Source organism: Neoarius graeffei, chromosome 20 (genome assembly GCF_027579695.1).
Source record: "Neoarius graeffei isolate fNeoGra1 chromosome 20, fNeoGra1.pri, whole genome shotgun sequence".
Lineage (NCBI taxonomy): Eukaryota > Metazoa > Chordata > Actinopteri > Siluriformes > Ariidae > Neoarius > Neoarius graeffei.
In genome coordinates, this window is record NC_083588.1 from 33,579,461 (window position 1) to 33,599,612 (window position 20,152).

At 45.1% G+C, this 20,152-nt stretch overlaps 1 protein-coding gene across 4 annotated transcripts in view; it reads right to left on the reverse strand.

Annotated features, from left to right (window-relative positions):
* Positions 1-4,236: 4,236 nt before the first annotated feature.
* Positions 4,237-20,152, reverse strand: part of rab3db (RAB3D, member RAS oncogene family, b) — a 39,495-nt gene continuing 23,579 nt past the window's right edge. For 2 of the 4 annotated variants that reach the window (XM_060901537.1, XM_060901536.1), the window contains exons 3-5: positions 16,524-16,642; positions 6,545-6,669; positions 4,237-6,393 (exon numbers count right to left, since the gene is read on the reverse strand). In XM_060901537.1, the coding sequence (XP_060757520.1) occupies positions 6,206-6,393; positions 6,545-6,669; positions 16,524-16,642 (432 nt within the window). In that variant the 3' untranslated portion in view covers positions 4,237-6,205. Of the gene's footprint in view, positions 6,394-6,544; positions 6,670-8,543; positions 8,868-11,713; positions 14,060-16,523; positions 16,643-20,152 lie in introns of those variants that run through there. The other 2 variants (XR_009650855.1, XR_009650856.1) reach the window with 2 other exon arrangements.

The window sequence follows — 20,152 nt, forward strand, 5'->3', positions numbered from 1 at the left end:
AGTGAGACATTTTGAAATTTCATGCCAAATATTGGCTCATTTGAAATTTCATGACAGCAACACATCTCAAAAAAGTTGGGACAGGGGCAATAAGAGGCTGGAAAAGTTAAAGGTACAAAAAAGGAACAGCTGGAGGACCAAATTGCAACTCATTAGGTCAATTGGCAATAGGTCATTAACATGACTGGGTATAAAAAGAGCATCTTGGAGTGGCAGCGGCTCTCAGAAGTAAAGATGGGAAGAGGATCACCAATCCCCCTAATTCTGCGCCGACAAATAGTGGAGCAATATCAGAAAGGAGTTCGACAGTGTAAAATTGCAAAGAGTTTGAACATATCATCATCTACGGTGCATAATATCATCAAAAGATTCAGAGAATCTGGAAGAATCTCTGTGCGTAAGGGTCAAGGCCGGAAAACCATACCGGGTGCCCGTGATCTTCGGGCCCTTAGACGGCACTGCATCACATACAGGCATGCTTCTGTATTGGAAATCACAAAATGGGCTCAGGAATATTTCCAGAGAACATTATCTGTGAACACAATTCACTGTGCCATCCACCGTTGCCAGCTAAAACTCTATAGTTCAAAGAAGAAGCCGTATCTAAACATGATCCAGAAGCGCAGACGTCTTCTCTGGGCCAAGGCTCATTTAAAATGGACTGTGGCAAAGTGGAAAACTGTTCTGTGGTCAGACGAATCAAAATTTGAAGTTCTTTATGGAAATCAGGGACACCGTGTCATTCGGACTAAAGAGGAGAAGGACGACCCAAGTTATCAGCGCTCAGTTCAGAAGTCTGCATCTCTGATGGTATGGGGTTGCATTAGTGCGTGTGGCATGGGCAGCTTACACATCTGGAAAGACACCATCAATGCTGAAAGGTATATCCAGGTTCTAGAGCAACATATGCTCCCATCCAGACGACGTCTCTTTCGGGGAAGACCTTGCATTTTCCAACATGACAATGCCAAACCACATACTGCATCAATTACAGCATCATGGCTGCGTAGAAGAAGGGTCCAGGTACTGAACTGGCCAGCCTGCAGTCCAGATCTTTCACCCATAGAAAACATTTGGCGCATCATAAAACAGAAGATACAACAAAAAAGACCTAAGACAGTTGAGCAGCTAGAATCCTACATTGTACAAGAATGGGTTAACATTCCTCTCCCTAAACTTGAGCAACTTGTCTCCTCAGTCCCCAGACGTTTACAGACTGTTGTAAAGAGAAAAGGGGATGTCTCACAGTGGTAAACATGGCCTTGTCCCAACTTTTTTAATGTGTTGTCATGAAATTTAAAATCACCTAATTTTTCTCTTTAAATGATACATTTTCTCAGTTTAAACATTTGATATGTCATCTGTTCTATTCTGAATAAAATATGGAATTTTGAAACTTCCACATAATTGCATTCCGTTTTTATTTACAATTTGTACTTTGTCCCAACTTTTTTGGAATCGGGGTTGTACTAACACTCATGTTATATTAAACCGTACACCTGATGAGCTGGAACTAATCCCCTTACAGCTCAGCTTAATACAACTTCCAACACAATTTGTGTTTTCTTTGCTCTAACACAATCTTGCTAAACTTAATTAACTGACGGGTTTAATTTTCTGTCCAAGAGCAAGAAAATGACCTATCTATCTATCTATCTATCTATCTATCTATCTATCTATCTATCTATCTATCTATCTATCATGCTTTATTATTATTATTATTATTATTATCACTTAAGTTAAAAATCTCCTTTTACATATAAACAGTTAAAGCTAGACAGTCTTTCAATTTCATAAAATCAGTGAAATTTAGGTCCCTCTGAAATTTGTTCATTGTGATATATGTTTTTGCTCTGAACTAAGCCAAACGTGTGCACGGTGACCTTGGACAACAAAACAAACCCTGAAAGAATCAGATGAAACCAGTGTGAATTAAGAATGCACAATATATCTTGCCCTTTGCAGTATTCATATTATAAAAGGCTGCAGTTCAAAAATGTCCCTGTAAAATCACAGACATTTTATTGTGTACAGTGAGCACCATGACTAATTTCAGACATTGCTGATAATCATTTCTCTGGGTGTTTTGGTGAACAACAACTCCAACATGAAGCAGCAAGGTAAGTGTAATCATGCCACATCTTAACATATTGCAAAGCAAATCGCAATTAATACCTACAACAATATAATATTAATCTAGTATGTTGTCTCTATTATCTAGTAGTAATGGAGGAGGAGGAGGAGAGTATTACCTGAAATGAATGCCACCCACACTTGCATTCCCCATGAGAACGCCATGAACAACAGGTGAAGCACCTTCACCACATCTGCTGGGTCTCCTTCAGTGGCCATTCTAATCTTCTGAAAGACAGACGTTACATTAAATGTTAAAGCTAGACGGCCTTTCAATTTCATAAAATCTGTGAAATTTAGTTCCCTCTGAAATTTGGTCATTGTGATATATGTTTATTTCTGTAATATCTCACAAAATATCAGGCCATTCTGCGGCTGGGAAGTTATTTAATTTGAAGGGATTCCCGAGCAAATAATAGGCATGAAATCGCTCACTTCGCACAGTCAAGCAGACAGAGGAAGTCCGTGTGCGCATGCGCAGGTTTACCGTCTTCTTCCTCTTCTTTTGGGTTTTACGGCAGTTGGCATCCACAGTGTTGCATTACTGCCATCTATAGGTTTACCTTGACCATGCACTGACAGTTACATCATTCTGTCACTAAACGAGCAACTGATCACATCGAGGTGCTCACTGACCGCTCATATTTATTAGTTTAGTCCTGCATTTCCTTTTCTTCGCAAGATAGCATATTTTCTTCTCGCTCTCTGTTACTGTAGTTAGTCTTTCACGTTTCATTCGCACACTCACGTCCTCCATTTTTCTCTCCTGTTTCAAATTTTTATCCCACAATGCCTTGCGCAAATGGGGAAAACCCACCACGTGATGCATGACGTAGTATCTTGGATTGGGTCATGGTCAAGCAGGAAAAAATAGCAGAGAATTTAGGGCCATGTGGCCCTACATTCATTCATTGCTCTATTAAAAAAAACTAATAAAATTGGAAGTCTGTGATTTGAACACAGTAGCTTTCGGTCTACTAAACAAAAATAATTGGGTGTCAGGGAAAATTCTTTTTATGACCTACACTTGAAAAATCTGAAAGGCAGTCTACCTTTAAAAAGTAAGAACACAAGTATTTATGAAAAATAGCCTAGGCACATTAGTGAACCAATTTATAATCACACTGGCCAAAATATGTGGAGACCTGACCAACACACCCATATACTGTATGGTTCTTTCCCAAACTGTTGCCACAAAGTTGGAAACACACATTTATATGGAATGTCTTTCTATGCTATTGAATTACAGTTTTCCTTTACTGGAACTAAGGGGTCCAAACATGTTCCAGCATGTGCGCAAAATAAGCTCTATAAAGACATGGTTTGGCAAAGTTGATGTGGAAGAACTCAAGTAGCCTGTGCAGAGCCCTGAACTCAACCCCACTGAACACTGACCGTGCCCCTGGCCTCCTCATGTGACAACAGTGTCTGACCTGACTTATGACTGAATGGGCAGAAATTCCCACAGCAACACTCCAAAATCTAGTGGAAAGCCTTCCCAGAGGAGTGAAGGCCATTATAACAGGAAAGGGGGAACCAACTCCATGTTCGTGTCCATGGTTTTGAAGTGGCCCCTGTGAATTTCATGTCAGGTGTCTGCATACATTCGTCCATATAGTGCATTTACTGCAAATCTTAGAAAGCATATTTGACAAGAAGAATTAATAGGTCGTGTTATATGCTTTTCATCTGGAATTAAAAACTAGTGCTTTTCTGCAATACTAGGGGCAATAGTTGATGGACCAGTTTCTTCAGAGATATTCTAATTCAGCAGAAGACCAGACATTGTGTTCCAGCGTCTTGATCGACGAACAGTTTCCATATTTAAGGTGTGGAGAACAACCACGTCTTGTTTTTATGTGCCTCAGGAGGTTGTGGGTTACCGGCGGCCACAAAGAAAACATGCTGCAGGAAGCCCTTTTTGTCATGTGCACTTTTCTGAACAGTTAGATAAAAACACAGCATGACAGCCACGTGGTGTGCAGTTGTAAATTAGATACTATCAGTAGCCCTCTGCACCCCAATATTCTTTACCAAAGGCATTTAAACACACACACACACACACACACACAGTTTAAAAAAAATGGACCAACTTCTTTACCATGGCAGGAATCAGGAACTTTATTAAATGGTACAGTATGTATGAGACATTCCAGAGACCAAAAAGAAAAGAGAGGGGAGAGAAAAGGAAGAAAAAAAAAAAACCACACACCACACAGCATATTAAAGAAATTTTTTTAGACCAGAATATCTCTGCTGAATGGTGCTGACAGATCATAACAGTTGACTGTATGTTTGGTGATTGATAGAGAAAAGACAGCAGGAACGGGTGGAGATTCGATGAGATGCTGCAGAGGGTTTTCTCTGGTTTCTGTTATCACACCGCCCAGGTCACATCACGAGGTAATTTAGGCCTGGAAAGCAGTCCTGATACCAGAAAACTTTATACAAGCCAATATATGCAAGAGGTTTTGAGGTTGGCAATATGCACATTCTGTCCCAGTATGGCACTAGGTGATTACATGAGAGTTTAGTACAGAGTCTGACCATCACCATACTGCAGGTTTCAGAGCAATCCCTGAATATATAAAGCATACAAGCCATGTAATCTGCACATTCTGACTTACTGAACGATTCTGCCACACAATAGTACAGGTTCTCTTCTGTACTTCACAACTGTGACGAGTGATATGGATGTAGGTACGGGTGGTATGTTGTACAAACAAAACACTGGTAACAAATTAAAGAAAAAAAAAGTTTACAAGTACATAAACATGTGATACACATAACCCTCTGTCACCTCCACAAGCCCTTAGCATATACGTCTGGTCTTGCATTGATGGTTTAAACAAACACCACTTAAAAGCTTAAAAATTTAAAGCATACCAAATTCATATGGTTCACATTAGCAACTAGTACATTAATGTAATACTTAAGATAATGACACTGGCTTTATGCTGAAATGAGATGTTGTGAAAATAAGTGATGTTTAACTATGAATTTCTATGCAATATACAAAAAGCAGGAAGAGTTCAATGTATTCAATACTTAGTGTAACAGGTTTAGAACATTAATTCAAAAGCTTCTATGATGGTGCCTGAATTATTTCCATTGAGCTACATGCAGCATTTTATTAGCAATTGTTACTAGAATAACCATTTCCATCATTCCCATTCAGAAAAATATTTGACATGAAATGAAATGAAAAAGAAACAAGATCTCATCTCATCTCATTATCTCTAGCCGCTTTATCCTGTTCTACAGGGTTGCAGGCAAGCTGGAGCCTATCCCAGCTGACTACGGGCAAAAGGCGGGGTACACCCTGGACAAGTCACCAGGTCATCACAGGGCTAGAAACAAGCTCATAATAATCTAAATTTTTACTAAATAAACTAAACAAAAAACAGAACACTAGCCGAATCTGGTACAGATTAGTAGTTGAAAACAGGGCTATTGGCTTGTATGCGACACAAACGCGTACTGTGGACTAAGCCACAGAGCGCTACCAAACTTTTTCAGAAGAGAGAGATGACCAACAGAGAGCGTGAGGGCTAGAGAGAACAGATGGGTGTGGATGGACAGATGTTGATCTCTGTAAGCTGCTAGCACACAGACCTCTAACAGCCCATGTATTTCTTACTACAGTCACAAGAGGAGTTAAAATGAGCTGCAACAAGGTTTAAGAAGATTTTTAAGTGATTTTGTGCATTCTACACCTCAGTTCAAGTTCGAAAATGCTTCCACCTACCACAACCATATGTTTAGCAAAAATCACAAAACACCCTTTTTCTATTAGCAGGTATACTTATTAGAGACATCATGCATATTGGCTGCTGTACAGACTATTCACTTTCACTTGCTTGGCAAAATGAATCAGAGTTAGAATACTGGTTTGACAGATACCAAAGAAATGTGGGAAAGGTCTGATTATAGAATCAGAACACATCTTAATCCAGAGGAGTAAGTCTTGGTCAGTCAGACAGCTAGTCTGAAGTCTCTGAAAATAGGTGGACTGAGACAAGGGTGCAGGTTATAGGGTGGAATGGAAGCAAGATGGTGAGGGTTTGGTATTTTAACAGGCACAGCTGCTATGTCCTTCAGTGGACGAGTCCTGCACGTTGGAGTCTTTGAGACTGGTGAGTAGACCACCATCTCCCTCCATAGTTTCATTCATTTTCTCACAGATTACATCCACCAACCGCTCAAACACCTGCTTCACATTGATGTTGTCTTTGGCACTGGCTTCAAAGAACTGGAATCCTGGAAGAAAGGAACAGTGGAACTAAAGTGTATATTACTGGAGTACAACAAGTGAGTACAATTTAGTACATTTACATAGACATTTGTGCAAAGATGTGTGGTCTGTTTGCTATATGTACTGTAGTGTGTCGGGATCAAACGTGTATCTTACCTAGTTCATCAGCAAGTCTCTGGCTGTCTTCTGTTGGAATAAGTCGGTCATCCTCTAGGTCACACTTATTCCCCACCAGAATCACTTGTGCATTGTCCCATGAGTATGTCTTAATCTGGGTAGCCCTAAAGGCAACACACACACACGAGTTTATTATGTGTTCTTACTACAGACTCTATGCCATGTACAGTTGTGGTCAGAAGTTTACATATAGTGACATGAATGTCATCTTGGATATGAAAGTCATAGCAATATTTGGGCTTTCAGTAATCTCTTTGAACTGTTCTTTTTCCTGTGGCAGAATGACTGTACAGCATACATTTTTAATAATAATAATAATAATAATAATAATAAAAGCCACTAGAATTTGGTGCACAAGTTTTAATTTTCTTTGGGTTTTCTGAAAATCAACACGGTCAGAATTATACATACAGGGTCAAAAATTTACATACGCTCACTTAGATTATTAATTCAGAGGTGCTGAAACTTCCAAAATGTCTTATCTTGCCAAGGCCAAGGCCTCTTAACTTCCTGTTAGTGATCATGATTGACTACAGCTGGTAGCTTCTCTGTGTCTTCATAAAAAGGGTTTGTTTACAACACTCATTGGATTGACCAACACACAGTAAAATGGGAAAGTCCAAGGAGCTCCATGCAGATCTGAGAAAGAGGATCACAGATATACACAACTCAGGAATGTCTCTTGGAGCCATTTCTAAATAACTGCAAATTCCAAGATCAGTTCAAACAATTGTATGCAAGTTATTGTGAGGTGTAGTCACTTTGCCAAGCCACTTTGCTTCAAGAAAACCCAAACGGTCACCCTCAGCTGAAAGGAAATTGGCTTGGATGGTCAGGAACAACCTGGGAACCACCATGGCATAGCCCTGCCATGAACTGGAAGCTGATGGATCACTGTCTACAGTTCAGATCACCATGGACTAAGAGGCTGCTATCCAAGAAATAACCCCCTGTTCCAAAATTGACACTTTCAAGCTTAAAGCAGATACGCAGAACCTTTATTTTTAAATAAATTTCTGAGTGGATAGTATTTCCATCCTTGACTCTTGTATGCTGCATAAATGGGAATTTAAAAAAAAAAAAACTTAATTTTTTTTTTTTGAGACTTAAAAATCGACTGCAAAATTGGCATTTGAGCAGCACCACTGAGCCAGCCTTGCCTGAGTCCGTGACATCACTGCAGTAACCGGTTTTAAGGCCGAGGCCTTTTACAGCTATAGACCAAAAGTCATCTCATCTCATTATCTCTAGCCGCTTTATCCTGTTCTACAGGGTCGCAGGCAAGCTGGAGCCTATCCCAGCTGACTACGGGGGAAAGGTGGGGTACACCCTGGACAAGTCGCCAGGTCATCACAGGGCTGACACAGACAACCATTCGCACTCATATTCACACCTACAGTCAATTTAGAGTCACCAGTTAACCTAAGCTACATGTCTTTGGACTGTGGGGGAAACCGGAGCACCCGGAGGAAACCCACGCGGACACGGGGAGAACATGCAAACTCCGCACAGAAACGCCCTCGCCGGCCACGGGGCTCAAACCCGGACCTTCTTGCTGTGAGGTGACAGCACTAACCACTTGTAGCAGTTCGTAGGGGTGGAGCACAGAAAAGACGGCAGGCCAGAATTAAGTCCCCCCAGAAACTCTTTATTTGGTACTTTTCAGTAACTATATTCACTCTCAGCCACACATACACACGAGTCGTCAGGTCAGGGAGAGAGCTTCCTTCCTCTGCTCTCTCTACCCTTATATAGGGCGCAGTCACTGGGGAAGACACACAAACATCGATTAACCAACATCAGGTGCAGTGATTCTGCCACTTACCTTCCCTGACTCCGCCCTCCGGTCACAGACCGACACTGGACCACGCCCCTGCTGCCACATACCCCCACCGCCTGACTCAGGCCAGGCAGCCGTCCAGCCTGCAGCCGACTCCCCCCCCCCCCCCCCCCCTTGACGGGAGAGGAAGTCTGCCACAACCATCTGCGCACCCGGCCTGTGGATCACCTTGAAATTAAAGGGCTGGAGTGCCAGATACCAACGGGTGATCCGCACATTGGCATCCTTCATGCGGTGGAGCCACTGGAGGGGTGCGTGGTCCGAACAGAGGGTGAACGAGCACCACAGGAGGTAGTAGCGGAGGGTGAGGACCACCCACTTGATCGCCAGGCACTCCTTTTCGATGGTGCTGTAGTGCCCCTCATGCACCGACAGCTTCCTGCTTATGTACAGGACGGGGCGGTCCTCCCCCTCCACCTCCTGGGACAGAACGGCCCCCAGCCCTCTGTCCGACGCGTCCGTCTGCAACGTAAAGGGGAGAGAAAAGTCAGGGGAGTGTAACAGTGGCCCCCCCACACAGTGCAGCCTTCACCTCAGAGAAAGCCCGCTGGCATTGCTCCGTCCACTGGACCGGATCTGGTGTCCCCTTTTTAGTCAGATCAGTCAGCGGGCTGGTGACGTCCGAATAATTAGGTATAAACCTACGATAGTAGCCAGCCAGCCCCAGGAACTGTCTCACCCCCTTTTTGGTCTTGGGCCTCGAGCAGGCCGCAATTGCTGCGGTCTTGTTAATTTGGGGACACACCTGCCCGTTGCCCAAGTGGAAGCCCAGATACCATACTTCCACCCACCCAATCGCACACTTCGGGTTGGCTGTGAGACCCGCCCGCCTCAGCGACCTAAGGACAACCCTCAGGTGTTGTAGGTGCCGCTGCCAGTCATTACTATAAATAATGATGTCGTCTAGGTACACGGCGGCATAGGTGGCGTGGGGGCGGAGGACCCTATCCATCAGTCGTCGGAACGTAGCGGGAGCCCCAAACAGCCCAAAAGGAAGTGTGACAAACCGGTGTAAGCCGAACGGTGTGGAAAAGGCCGTTTTTTCTCAGGATAATGGAGTCAAGGGGATCTGCCAATAACCCTTTGTCAAATCCAGTGTCGAGTAAAAGTGAGCCGTGCCTAGTTGATCGAGCAACTCATCAATACGAGGCACTGGGTACGCGTCGAATTTAGACACCACGTTGACTTTTCTATAGTCCACACAGAACCAGACCGACCCATCGGTCTTGGGTACCAAGACCACCAGGCTGCTCCAGTCACTGTGGGACTCCTCGACGATGCCCATTTCGAGCATGGCCTCGAGTTCTTCCCGAACCACTTTTTTTCTTGTGTTCGGGTAACTTGTAAGGGCGGCTGCGCACTACCACCCCCGGGGGCATCTCAATGTGGTGCTCTATGAGGTCGGTGTGGCCGGGCAGGGGCGAGAACATGTCCAAAAACTCGGTCTGCAACTGGGCGACCTCCGTGAGCTGGGTCGGGGAGAGGTGGTCTCCACAGGGGACCGGAGAGGTATGCGATGCCAATGTTCCCTTTTGAACCTTCGGCCCCAGCTCCGCCTTCTCCAGAACCACCGACACCAACGCCACGGGGACCTCCTCGTTCCAGAGTTTGAGCAGATTGAGGTGGTAAATCTGTAGCGCCCCACCCCTGTCCATTCGCTTCACCTCACCTCGTAGTTGACGTCCCCGACTCACCGTGTGACCTCAAAGGGTCCTTGCCACTTGGCGATTAATTTGGAGCTCGATGTGGGCAACAGTACGAGAACTTTATCTCCCAGTGCGAACTCCCTAAGGCGCGTATCCCTGTCGTACAGGCGGGTTTGCCATTCTTGGGCCTGCCACAAATTCTCCTGGGTTAAGTGTGCGAGTGTGTGGAGTTTTGCGTGCAGGTCCATAATGTATTGAATTTGATTTTTACTGGGTGAAGGTCCCTCCTCCCGATTTTCTCGCAGCACATCTAGAATGCCATGCGGCTTACGCCCATATAACAATTCGAACAGGGAGAACCCCGTGGAGGCTTGGGGGACCTCTCGCACTGCAAATAACAAGGGTTCGAGCCATTTATCCCAATTACGTGCGTCCTCACTTACGAATTTTTTAACTATATTCTTGAGGGTGCAATTGAACCGTTCAACTAAACCGTCCGTTTGTGGGTGATAAACGCTGGTGCGGATCGGCTTAATACCTAATAACCCATACAATTCGTTCAGTGTACGTGACATAGACGAGGTGCCTTGGTCAGTCAGAATCTCTTTCGGGATTCCAACTCGGGAGATGACATGGAAGATCGCTTCCGCAATACTACGTGCTGAGATATTGCGAAGAGGCACTGCTTCCGGGTATCGCGTTGCATAGTCCACCAGAACTAAAATAAAGCGGTACCCTCGTGTTGACCGATCTAATGGCCCGACGAGATCCATCCCAATTCTTTCGAATGGGGTCTCGATTAATGGGAGAGGGCGCAAAGGCGCTTTTGGAATGGCCGCTGGATTTACTAACCGGCATTCACGGCACGCCGTACACCACCTACGGACATCGCCGCGAATCCCTGGCCAATAGAACCGGGCCATTAGTCGGGCTAGTGTCTTATCCTGCCCTAAGTGTCCAGCCATGGGATTAAAGTGAGCCGCCTGGAATACCAATTCCCGGCGGCTCTTTGGAATCAAAAGCTGCGTGACTTGCTCTTTAGTCTGAGTGTCCTGTGTCACTCTGTATAACCTATCCTTCATAATAGAAAAATAGGGGAAGGACGGGGTGGTGTTTGGCTGGAGCGTTTGACCATTGATTACTCTCACTCGGTCAAACGCATGCCGCAGAGACTCGTCTTGCGATTGCTCTAACGGAAAATCCACAAGGGATTCCCCGAGAGAGGGAGGAGGAGCCTGCTGCTCCTCACTCTGACGCGGAGATAACGTAGATGGCTCTGTGACAGCTGCTCCCACCAAAGCGACACCGGGACCTCCCCCTGCTAAACTACGGCAGGACCCACTCTTCACTAGATGACTCATTAACTCCCCGAATCCCGGCCAATCAGTCCCCAAAATTATTGAGTGGGTGAGGCGAGGATTAACCGCTGCCTTTACTCTAAATTTTTCCCCTCGAAAAAGAATGTGGACCAACACTAAAGGGTAGCTGTGAACATCCCCGTGCATGCATGCATGCACGCACACACACACACACACACACACACACCACCTTCACCCCCTGTGCTCCCCCCAATGCCTCGTCTTGCACCAAGCTTTGGTGAATTGAGGTCTGATTACAGCCAGAGTCCACCAAAGCCTGATATGTGTCCCCTTGGATACTCACCGGTATGCGATACACTCCGGCCCGATCGAGGGCGGCTCCTGGCGCGTCGGGGATCCGAACCACCGCGCCCACTTCCATCGCCGAGCACTGCTGTTGGAGGTGGCCCAGCTCCCCACAGCGCCAGCAAACCGGCCCAGGCTTCCTCTCTCCACCGGCGCTCTGGGGCTCACTCACCTGGGGGGGGGAAGAGACAGACACAGAAGGGAAAAACGGGAGGGCATGGTAGGTGTGACGGGCCAGCTGGGGTGGGGCCGGCCCCTGCCTCCGCAGTGGGGGAACGAGGCGAGGACGAGACACAGGAGGAGAGGGGGGAGGGAGAGAGAGAGAGAGAGAGAGAGAGAGAGAGAGAAGAAGAGGATGTCCGCTGTCCTGCCGTCGGAACAGCTGCCAAATGGTCCTCCGCCAACTCGATGGCCTGATCCAGCGACGCCGGTCGGTGGCACTGGACCCACTCTGCAGTTCCCTCTGGTAGGCAGGCGATGAACTGCTCCAGTACCACCTGATCGATGATCCCCTCGGCGTCACGGTTGTCGTCCCTCAACCACTGCCAGCAGGTATCCCGGAGCTGCTGGCCAAACACGAACGGCTGGCCGACTTCCTCCAGATGCAGAGCATGGAAACGCTGTCGCTGTTGTTCAGGGGTGCGCCCCACTCGCTGGAGGACAGCCCAGCAAAGGTCCGCGTAGACCAGCCGGCGGTCAGCGGGGAGCTGTAGCGCGGCCAGCTGCACCTCGCCCATTAGCAGGGGGAGGAGGTGCACCGCACGCTGTTCCACCGGCCAGCCCGAGGCCTCTGCTGCCTGCTCAAAGAGCGTGAGGAAGGCCTCGGGGTCATGCGGGCCCATCTTAGTGAGGGTGAGGGGAAAAGGGCCCACGGCGGTGGAGGTGGTGGACCCCATCGACGCGAGGAGGTGCCGGAACACCTGTCGGTCTTCCTGCTGTGCCAGCGCCAGGGCCTTGAACCGGTGCTCCTGCTCCTTTCGGAGGGTGATTAGCGCCTGGTGCTGCCTCTGCTGGGCCGTGGCGAGGGCGTGGACCAGGTCCGCGAAGGGGGAGGACTCCATGGGGCTGTTCTTTTTCCTGTGCTCGGATCCCGGGTTTCAGCACCACTGTAGCAGTTCGTAGGGGTGGAGCACAGAAAAGACGGCAGGCCAGAATTAAGTTCCCCCAGAAACTCTTTATTTGGTACTTTTCAGTAACTATATTCACTCTCAGTCACACATACACACGAGTTGTCAGGTCAGGGAGAGAGCTTCCTTCCTCTGCTCTCTCTACCCTTATATAGGGCGCGGTCACTGGGGAAGACACACAAACATCGATTAACCAACATCAGGTGCAGTGATTCTGCCACTTACCTTCCCTGACTCCGCCCTCCGGTCACAGACCGACACTTGACCATGCCCCCGCTGCCACACCACTACACCACCGTGCCGCCACCAAAAGTCATATAAATAAAAATTTATGGTGAAAGTAAGAAATACCGTTACCAACTTGCTCAACTAAGACTCCTTTGACTTCATTGATTGTGCGTTGACTCATTAAAACAGGTTAGGTGTTATAACTTATACAACATACATGTACATGCATGCATTTTCACTGATAAAATGTAAAAGACTAATTAAATAATCAGATGAACTGAGACGATCACATTCTGAAGAAAATTAAATAATCTTATACCGGTAACTTAAACACACAATACAAGTCACATGTATTAATCTAAATGCGGGTAAACAACGTGTTGTTTTTTTTGTTTTTTTATCCAAATGAGAATCGGAGCTTACCCGTCTGTGTTCTTGCTTCTTGAAGGCCCATCTTGTGACCAATTGCTTTGAAACAATCTGACTTTCAGTTCTTCGTCCATTCACTTCTTCCATGTAAAGGCGAGATGGCAGCGATATCCAGTTTAGAAATAAGACGGCTCGTCCATTCATTCTCTCCATACTGTGTATTCCGCCATCACTGGTTTTAGTAATTATAGTCTCATCTCATTATCTCTAGCCGCTTTATCCTTCTACAGGGTCGCAGGCAAGCTGGAGCCTATCCCAGCTGACTACAGGTGAAAGGCAGGGTACACCCTGGACAAGTCGCCAGGTCATCACAGGGCTTAGTAATTATAGTATTTTATAGTATTATAGCAAGTATAGTAATTATAGTAATTTAGTTATAGTAATTGCTCAGGCAATTACTAAAACCCAGGATGGAACAGGACGTCACCGGTTTTAGCAACAACCGGGGGGAGATCACTGCTCGAGCGATATGTCCTGTCCTGTTCCGTCCCGGGTTTAACCAACAACCCTTGGCTCACACTCCAGGAGGACTGGTGCAACTGAACTCACTTTAAAAAAAAAAAAAAAAAAAAACAAAACCTTTCCTTTCCTTATTTTATTTTTAATTGTTGATACTGCACCCTCTTTCAATACGGGTTTATAGCCAACGCTCCTCAACAGATCACAGGTTTCATATGAGTCTTCAGTAAAATGTGTAGAGCAGAGGAGAGGCCACTTTGTAGCTGTCCAATGCATCCGTGAATTTCTCGCAGAACGCGTCCAAATCTTTGCAGTTTGAACATTCTTGGGCCATGAATGCAATGTAAATCCACCTTCTGTCATGTTGCTGCACCAGCCAAAAACACATCTACGTGGCATGACGATAAATTAGCTCAAAATGGAGGATTGGAGTTGCAGTCAGCTCTGTTTTAGTATAGCGGAAATGGTGATGAGACCGATAGACTAATGGCGATGAGACCGATAGACTTCCTGTTGTGATGTTATGGACGTCAAGGTCATGCTACCTACATGAATCACTTTAATCATAAAAATTACTATATTAGATTTATTGTTAACGCTTAAAACTATTCCTGTGCCATTCTTGAGGTCTCAAGGCATTTATAAACGAAAGTGAGGCCATGGCTCTGTGTATATGCTTTAACTAAAGTTTGAAGCTGACCACACAGACAAAGAAAAAGCCTTCTGGAGGATAGCTGTATGGTCAGATGAGACAAAGATTGAGTTGTTTGGCTACAATGACCACCATGTATAGAGGGATACCGTACCAGCTGGTGGTGGTGGTAGGATCATCATGCTCTGGGGTTGTTTTGCTGCCAGTGGAACTGGTTCATTGCACAAAGTGGATGGAATAATGAAGGAGGACTACCTCAGAATTCTTCAGCATAAACCATCAGAAACTTGAACACGACTTGGGAGTTACAACAGGACAGTGAACCCAAACATGCATCAGAGCTGGTTATGGAGGATAAAGCAGGCTAACATTAAGCTTAAAACAAGTCCTGACTTCAACCCTCTTGAAAATATATGGACTGTGCTTATAAGTTGAGTCCATGCCAAGAATAAATAAAAATGAATTGAACTCTACCAATTCTACCATGAAGAGTAGTGAAATATCCAATCAGAATTCTGCCAGAAGCTTGTTCATGGTAAACAAAAATGTTTGGTCAAGATGAATCTTGCAAAGAGACATTTTACCCAAATATTAGGTGTGCTGTATGTATATTTTTGACCCTCTATGTATAATTTTGGGGGAAGCTATGGCCAAATGGTTAGAGAAACAGCTCTGGGACCAAAAGGTCACTGGTTTGATTCCCTAAGCCAGCAGGACTGGCTCAAGTGCCCTTGAGCAAGGCGCCTAACCCCAAACTGCTCTGGCAAGAGTGGTGGCGTACCTTGTGTCTGATTAGCCAGAAAAAAAAAAAAAAACTGATGTGATTGTCAGTTCAGGCAAGAACCCAGCCATAACTAACTAAACTAAAATGTATAATTTTGACCCTGTATTGATTTCAGACCCCCCCCCCCCAAAAAAGAAACCCTTATGCACCAAATTACAGTGTTTTGTTTTTTTTATTAAAGATGATGTATGCTGTACATTCTGCCACAGAAAAAGAACAGTTAAAAGAAATTACCGAAAGCCTAAATGTTGCCATGACATTCATATCCAAGGTGACATTCATGTCTCTGTATCTGGATGATTCACTCACAATATACTACTGTATCAACTACTGTACAGAATGTTCACCACTCTTGGTTAACTCAGTCAACTATATAGATGAAACATGGACCACTCTCTATAGTATACAATGAATTACTGAGTTGGATTGGACTATCGACTATGACACTGGGCACATGCTAAGAGTCCCTGGCCACTAGGGGGCCCTCAACAAGCAGAGATTTGAAGTGAATAATTAGGCCACTGTGCTGTAACACAGCCACTGAATGTAGTCACATAATCTGAACTAAATTCTGAAATTGGTGTGTGGACCTGAATTTCTCACCTCAGTTCTCTCCCCAAATTGGTCACATGCTAATTCCCACCCACTAGTGAGATCCTCAATCATGTGACATATAATTGGGGGATGAAGGCTAAAGTGTGTCCTCTGTGCCACATGAAGCCAGCAAATTGCAACTTTTTGAACTGCTGCTCATGCTGTAGGCAATGTAACATACTTAGAAGAAAGCATGATCTGCCCTCTTCTGCATACATAAGCACATAGATGTTCACTAATGGCTAGTATCACTGTGACTGATGTAGAGTATGGAATTTTGGCCCTTTGGGTCACAGCTACAGACAGTTGAGGCATCGTTGGGATTTCAGCATGATCTGCCTAGGATAGGGTGAATGCTTTTTTGTTGAGTCACTTGGAAGCCAAGTCTGAAGTTGTAAGCACCGAGTGGTCAGTTAGGCCCTTAAAAAAAAAAAAAAAAACTAGATTGTGTTACGGTGGTCAGGGCTCCATCCCCAATTTGTACAGGGATCCCCCTTTCTCTTTCTTTCTTTTCCCTTCTGCCTCTCTCACTTACCAGTCCTGTACAGCATTAAACGAGTCCTGGTTGGTGATATCATACATGAGCAGAAAGCCCATGGCTCCTCTGTAATATGCTGTAGTGATGGTTCGGTAGCGCTCTTGTCCTGCTGTGTCCTAGCACAAAACAAAGACAAAGCCAAGGTCAAAGATACAACACAGTTCAATGAAACTCTGCTCTGTTACAAGATATCTGGGGGCAGATTAAGTAAAGCTTGCTACGTTTATCATAATAAAGCCCTGTTTCGTTTGCCGAAGATCATGCAGTGTTTCAAATACTGTATGTAGTGGATAATTCCTGCTGCTTGGCCTACTTTTGAGGTGGATGTTAGGTAGGGTATAGTGAGGTAAATGCTACTGTGAGCCAGTACAATTTCCCCAGCACTACATTAGCTATGTTTACATGCACACATTTTTTATATTTGGAATTAATTAATTCCAATTAGTGATTATGAATGCCTTCATGTAAATGGTACAATCGGATAGATGTACAAGTTTATGTCCCCAGCATACAATCAGAACAGAATTTCGACATGGACACAATGCTACATAGCTGGCATACTCTGCTCTGTAAATATGGACATGGTGAGTATTTTAGCCAAATCTTATGGTGTTTCTTTTATACATTTTATTTAAGCAATAATTGGAAAGAAACCTTCTCCTTATAGAAGTGCTGACCAGGAGAAGTCAAGCACAGGATAATTTGTTATGAAACGGTGTCCAGTACCTTTGCTGATTATTCTGAATTACTAGAAAATTCATCTTGACACAATTTTTAAAAAAATTGAATATCAAATGTAAACATTAATTGCATGACAATTGACAAGGGAGCTCTTGGCACAATTATCCAATACTTCCAGAATCAGCATGTTACCACAAGACCACAAACAAAGCACCCGAACATCATTAGTGCATGAAGGCATACTGAATATGCACAGAAGGCAAATCTGCTCAAGCGTTTACATGGCTAATATTTTCCTATCAAACGGATCATCAGAGGTCTACACCACCTCTTTCAATTCGATTAAATTCTCTATCAGAATGGGGCATTTCATTCCAATCGAGCACTTTACATCAAGAATTTTCATTCTGCTCGAGCTTGAATCCGATTATTAATGAATTACTAGAGTCCATGGAAATTACAGCTTTAATCTCAAGTATTTAAACAGTGTAAATGTTATTGAAACTATTAGGCATTCTATACCTTTATTCTGTCTATTATACGCTCATCATTATCCCCACTAGCCTACACCTGTATTCAACCGTCAAAGGACACAGAGCTGAAATAATCCTCCAGAAAGCCCAGGAGCAGCTTCTCAACGAGAGAGTGAGACAAGTACATTTCACCATCGATGCTCTCCAGAACAAGACTGAACTGATGTTTGAAGAATTGACAGTACTTCTTCCCAGTGAATTTTTGGAACGAGTCTGAGTTCACTGAGAAGGCACAGATTTCACAACATACCAAAGGCAAGGAACGACAGATGCGCAAATTTCAAACATTGCTATCTAAAACCACCTCCTCCAGCAAGACAGAAGTGCTGACTTGGAGGAAGAAATCTGACTAGGCTACACAACCAGACATAGAAGGTGAAGAACTTATCTGACAGGGTGCTCACCCAACCAGAGAAAGATGTTTTATCCAAGGGACTTAACTTTGCACTGTGGGCAGCACGGTGGTGTAGTGGTTAGCATGGTCGCCTCACAGCAAGAAGGTTCCAGGTTCGAACCCAGCGGCCGGAGTTTGCATGTTCTCCCCGTGTCTGCATGGGTTTCCTCCGGGTGCTCCAGTTTCTCCCACAGTCCAAAGACATGCAGTTAGGTTAACGTGGGGCGGCCTTGGGCTGAAGTGCCCTTGAGCAAGGTAGCTAACCCCTGACTGCTCCCCGGGCGCTGTAGTGTGGCTGCCCATTGCTCTGGATGTGTGCGCATGCGCGGTGTTCACTGCTTCAGATGGGTTAAATGCAGAGGATGAATTTCACTGTGCTTGAAGTGTGCATGTGACAAATAAAGGTTTCTTCTTCACCAGAGCAGATACCAGTGGTAGACCTCATCACAGCCACAGAGTCAGCCATCAGAAACAACAATCTGACCAACACCGAGGCAGAACAACTTAGACTGAAGAAATCAGCTGCTCTGTCCAGTGCGAAAGCACCCCCCTCCAACCTCACCAGCCAAGAAAGGAGGGCTCTTACATTGCTTCAAAGAGACTGGAACATCACTATCCTTCCTGCTGACAAAGGGAGATGCACAGTGGTGCTAAACACAGTGGATTACCACTCAAAAATGACTAGTCTCCTCAGCGACACAACCACCTATGAAACCTTGAGGCAGGATCCCACCAGTTGTTACAAAAAGAAAGTTGTTAGTGGCCTGCAACAACTAGAAAAGGACCAAGCCACCAACCGATCTCTGTACTACAGATTGTACCCTGGAGAAGCCGTTCCTCTCATATACGGACTCCAAGATTCACAAGGAAGGCGCTCCACTCAGACCTATCAGCAGCAGTATAAACTGTGTTACCTACAACACTGCCAAACACCTAGCCACCACCCTGGCTCCTCTTGTTGGAAACATGCCACATCACATCAAAAACTCCCAAGATTTTGCTACTAAAGTTGCAGACCTCAAACTAGACTCAGATGAAACCATGGTTTCCTATGATGTCACGTCTCTATTCACGTGCATTCCCACCACAGAAGCAGTCGAATCAGTTAGAAAACGACTCCTTCAAGACAGCACCTTACTGGATAGAACAAACCTCACCACAGACCAGATTTGCACCCTGTTTGACCTCTGCCTGACCACCACCTATTTCCAGTTTAATGAAAGTTTCTACAGACAAAAGCATGGATGCACCATGGGCTCACTGGTGTCCCCTATCGTAGCCATGGAGGAAGTGGAACATAAAGCTTTGACCACTTTTTCAGGAGTTGCTCCCAGCCACTGGTTCAGATATGTGGATGACACCTGGGTTAAAATCAAAACCCATGAGGTGGAAGCCTTCTCTAAGCACATCAATGCAGTGGATGTCATCAATTTCACTTGGGAGGACGTCAGTGGGGAACAATCTAGCCTTTTTGGATTGTGATGTACACATTAGACAAGACAGAAGCTTTAGTATCGAGGTCTACCAGAACCCCCCCCCCCCCCACACACACACACACACACCAGTACCTACTCTTTGACTCATACCACCCACTGGAACACAAATTGGGGGCCAGTAAGACCTTGCAACACAGGGCTCAGAACATTACTACAACGGTAGAGGGAAAAGAGAAGACGCAAAATCACATCAAGAAAGCACTTCAGAACTGTGGGTATCCTAACTGGGCTTTCTTCAAGAGCAGAAAAAGGAACATAACAGACAAGGAGGATAACAGGAACAAATGCAAGAACATTGTCATTCCCTACATTTCTGGTCTATCTGAGAAACTCAGGAGGATCTTCTACAAACACAACATTCCAGTACAGTTCAGACCCAGTAACACCCTGAAGCAGAAACTGGTCAACCCTGAGGACAGAATAGCCAGACACAAACAAGACAACGTAGTGTATGCAATTCAGTGCAGTGAGGAATGCACGGACTCATACATTGGAAAAACAAAACAACCGCTTCACAGGTGC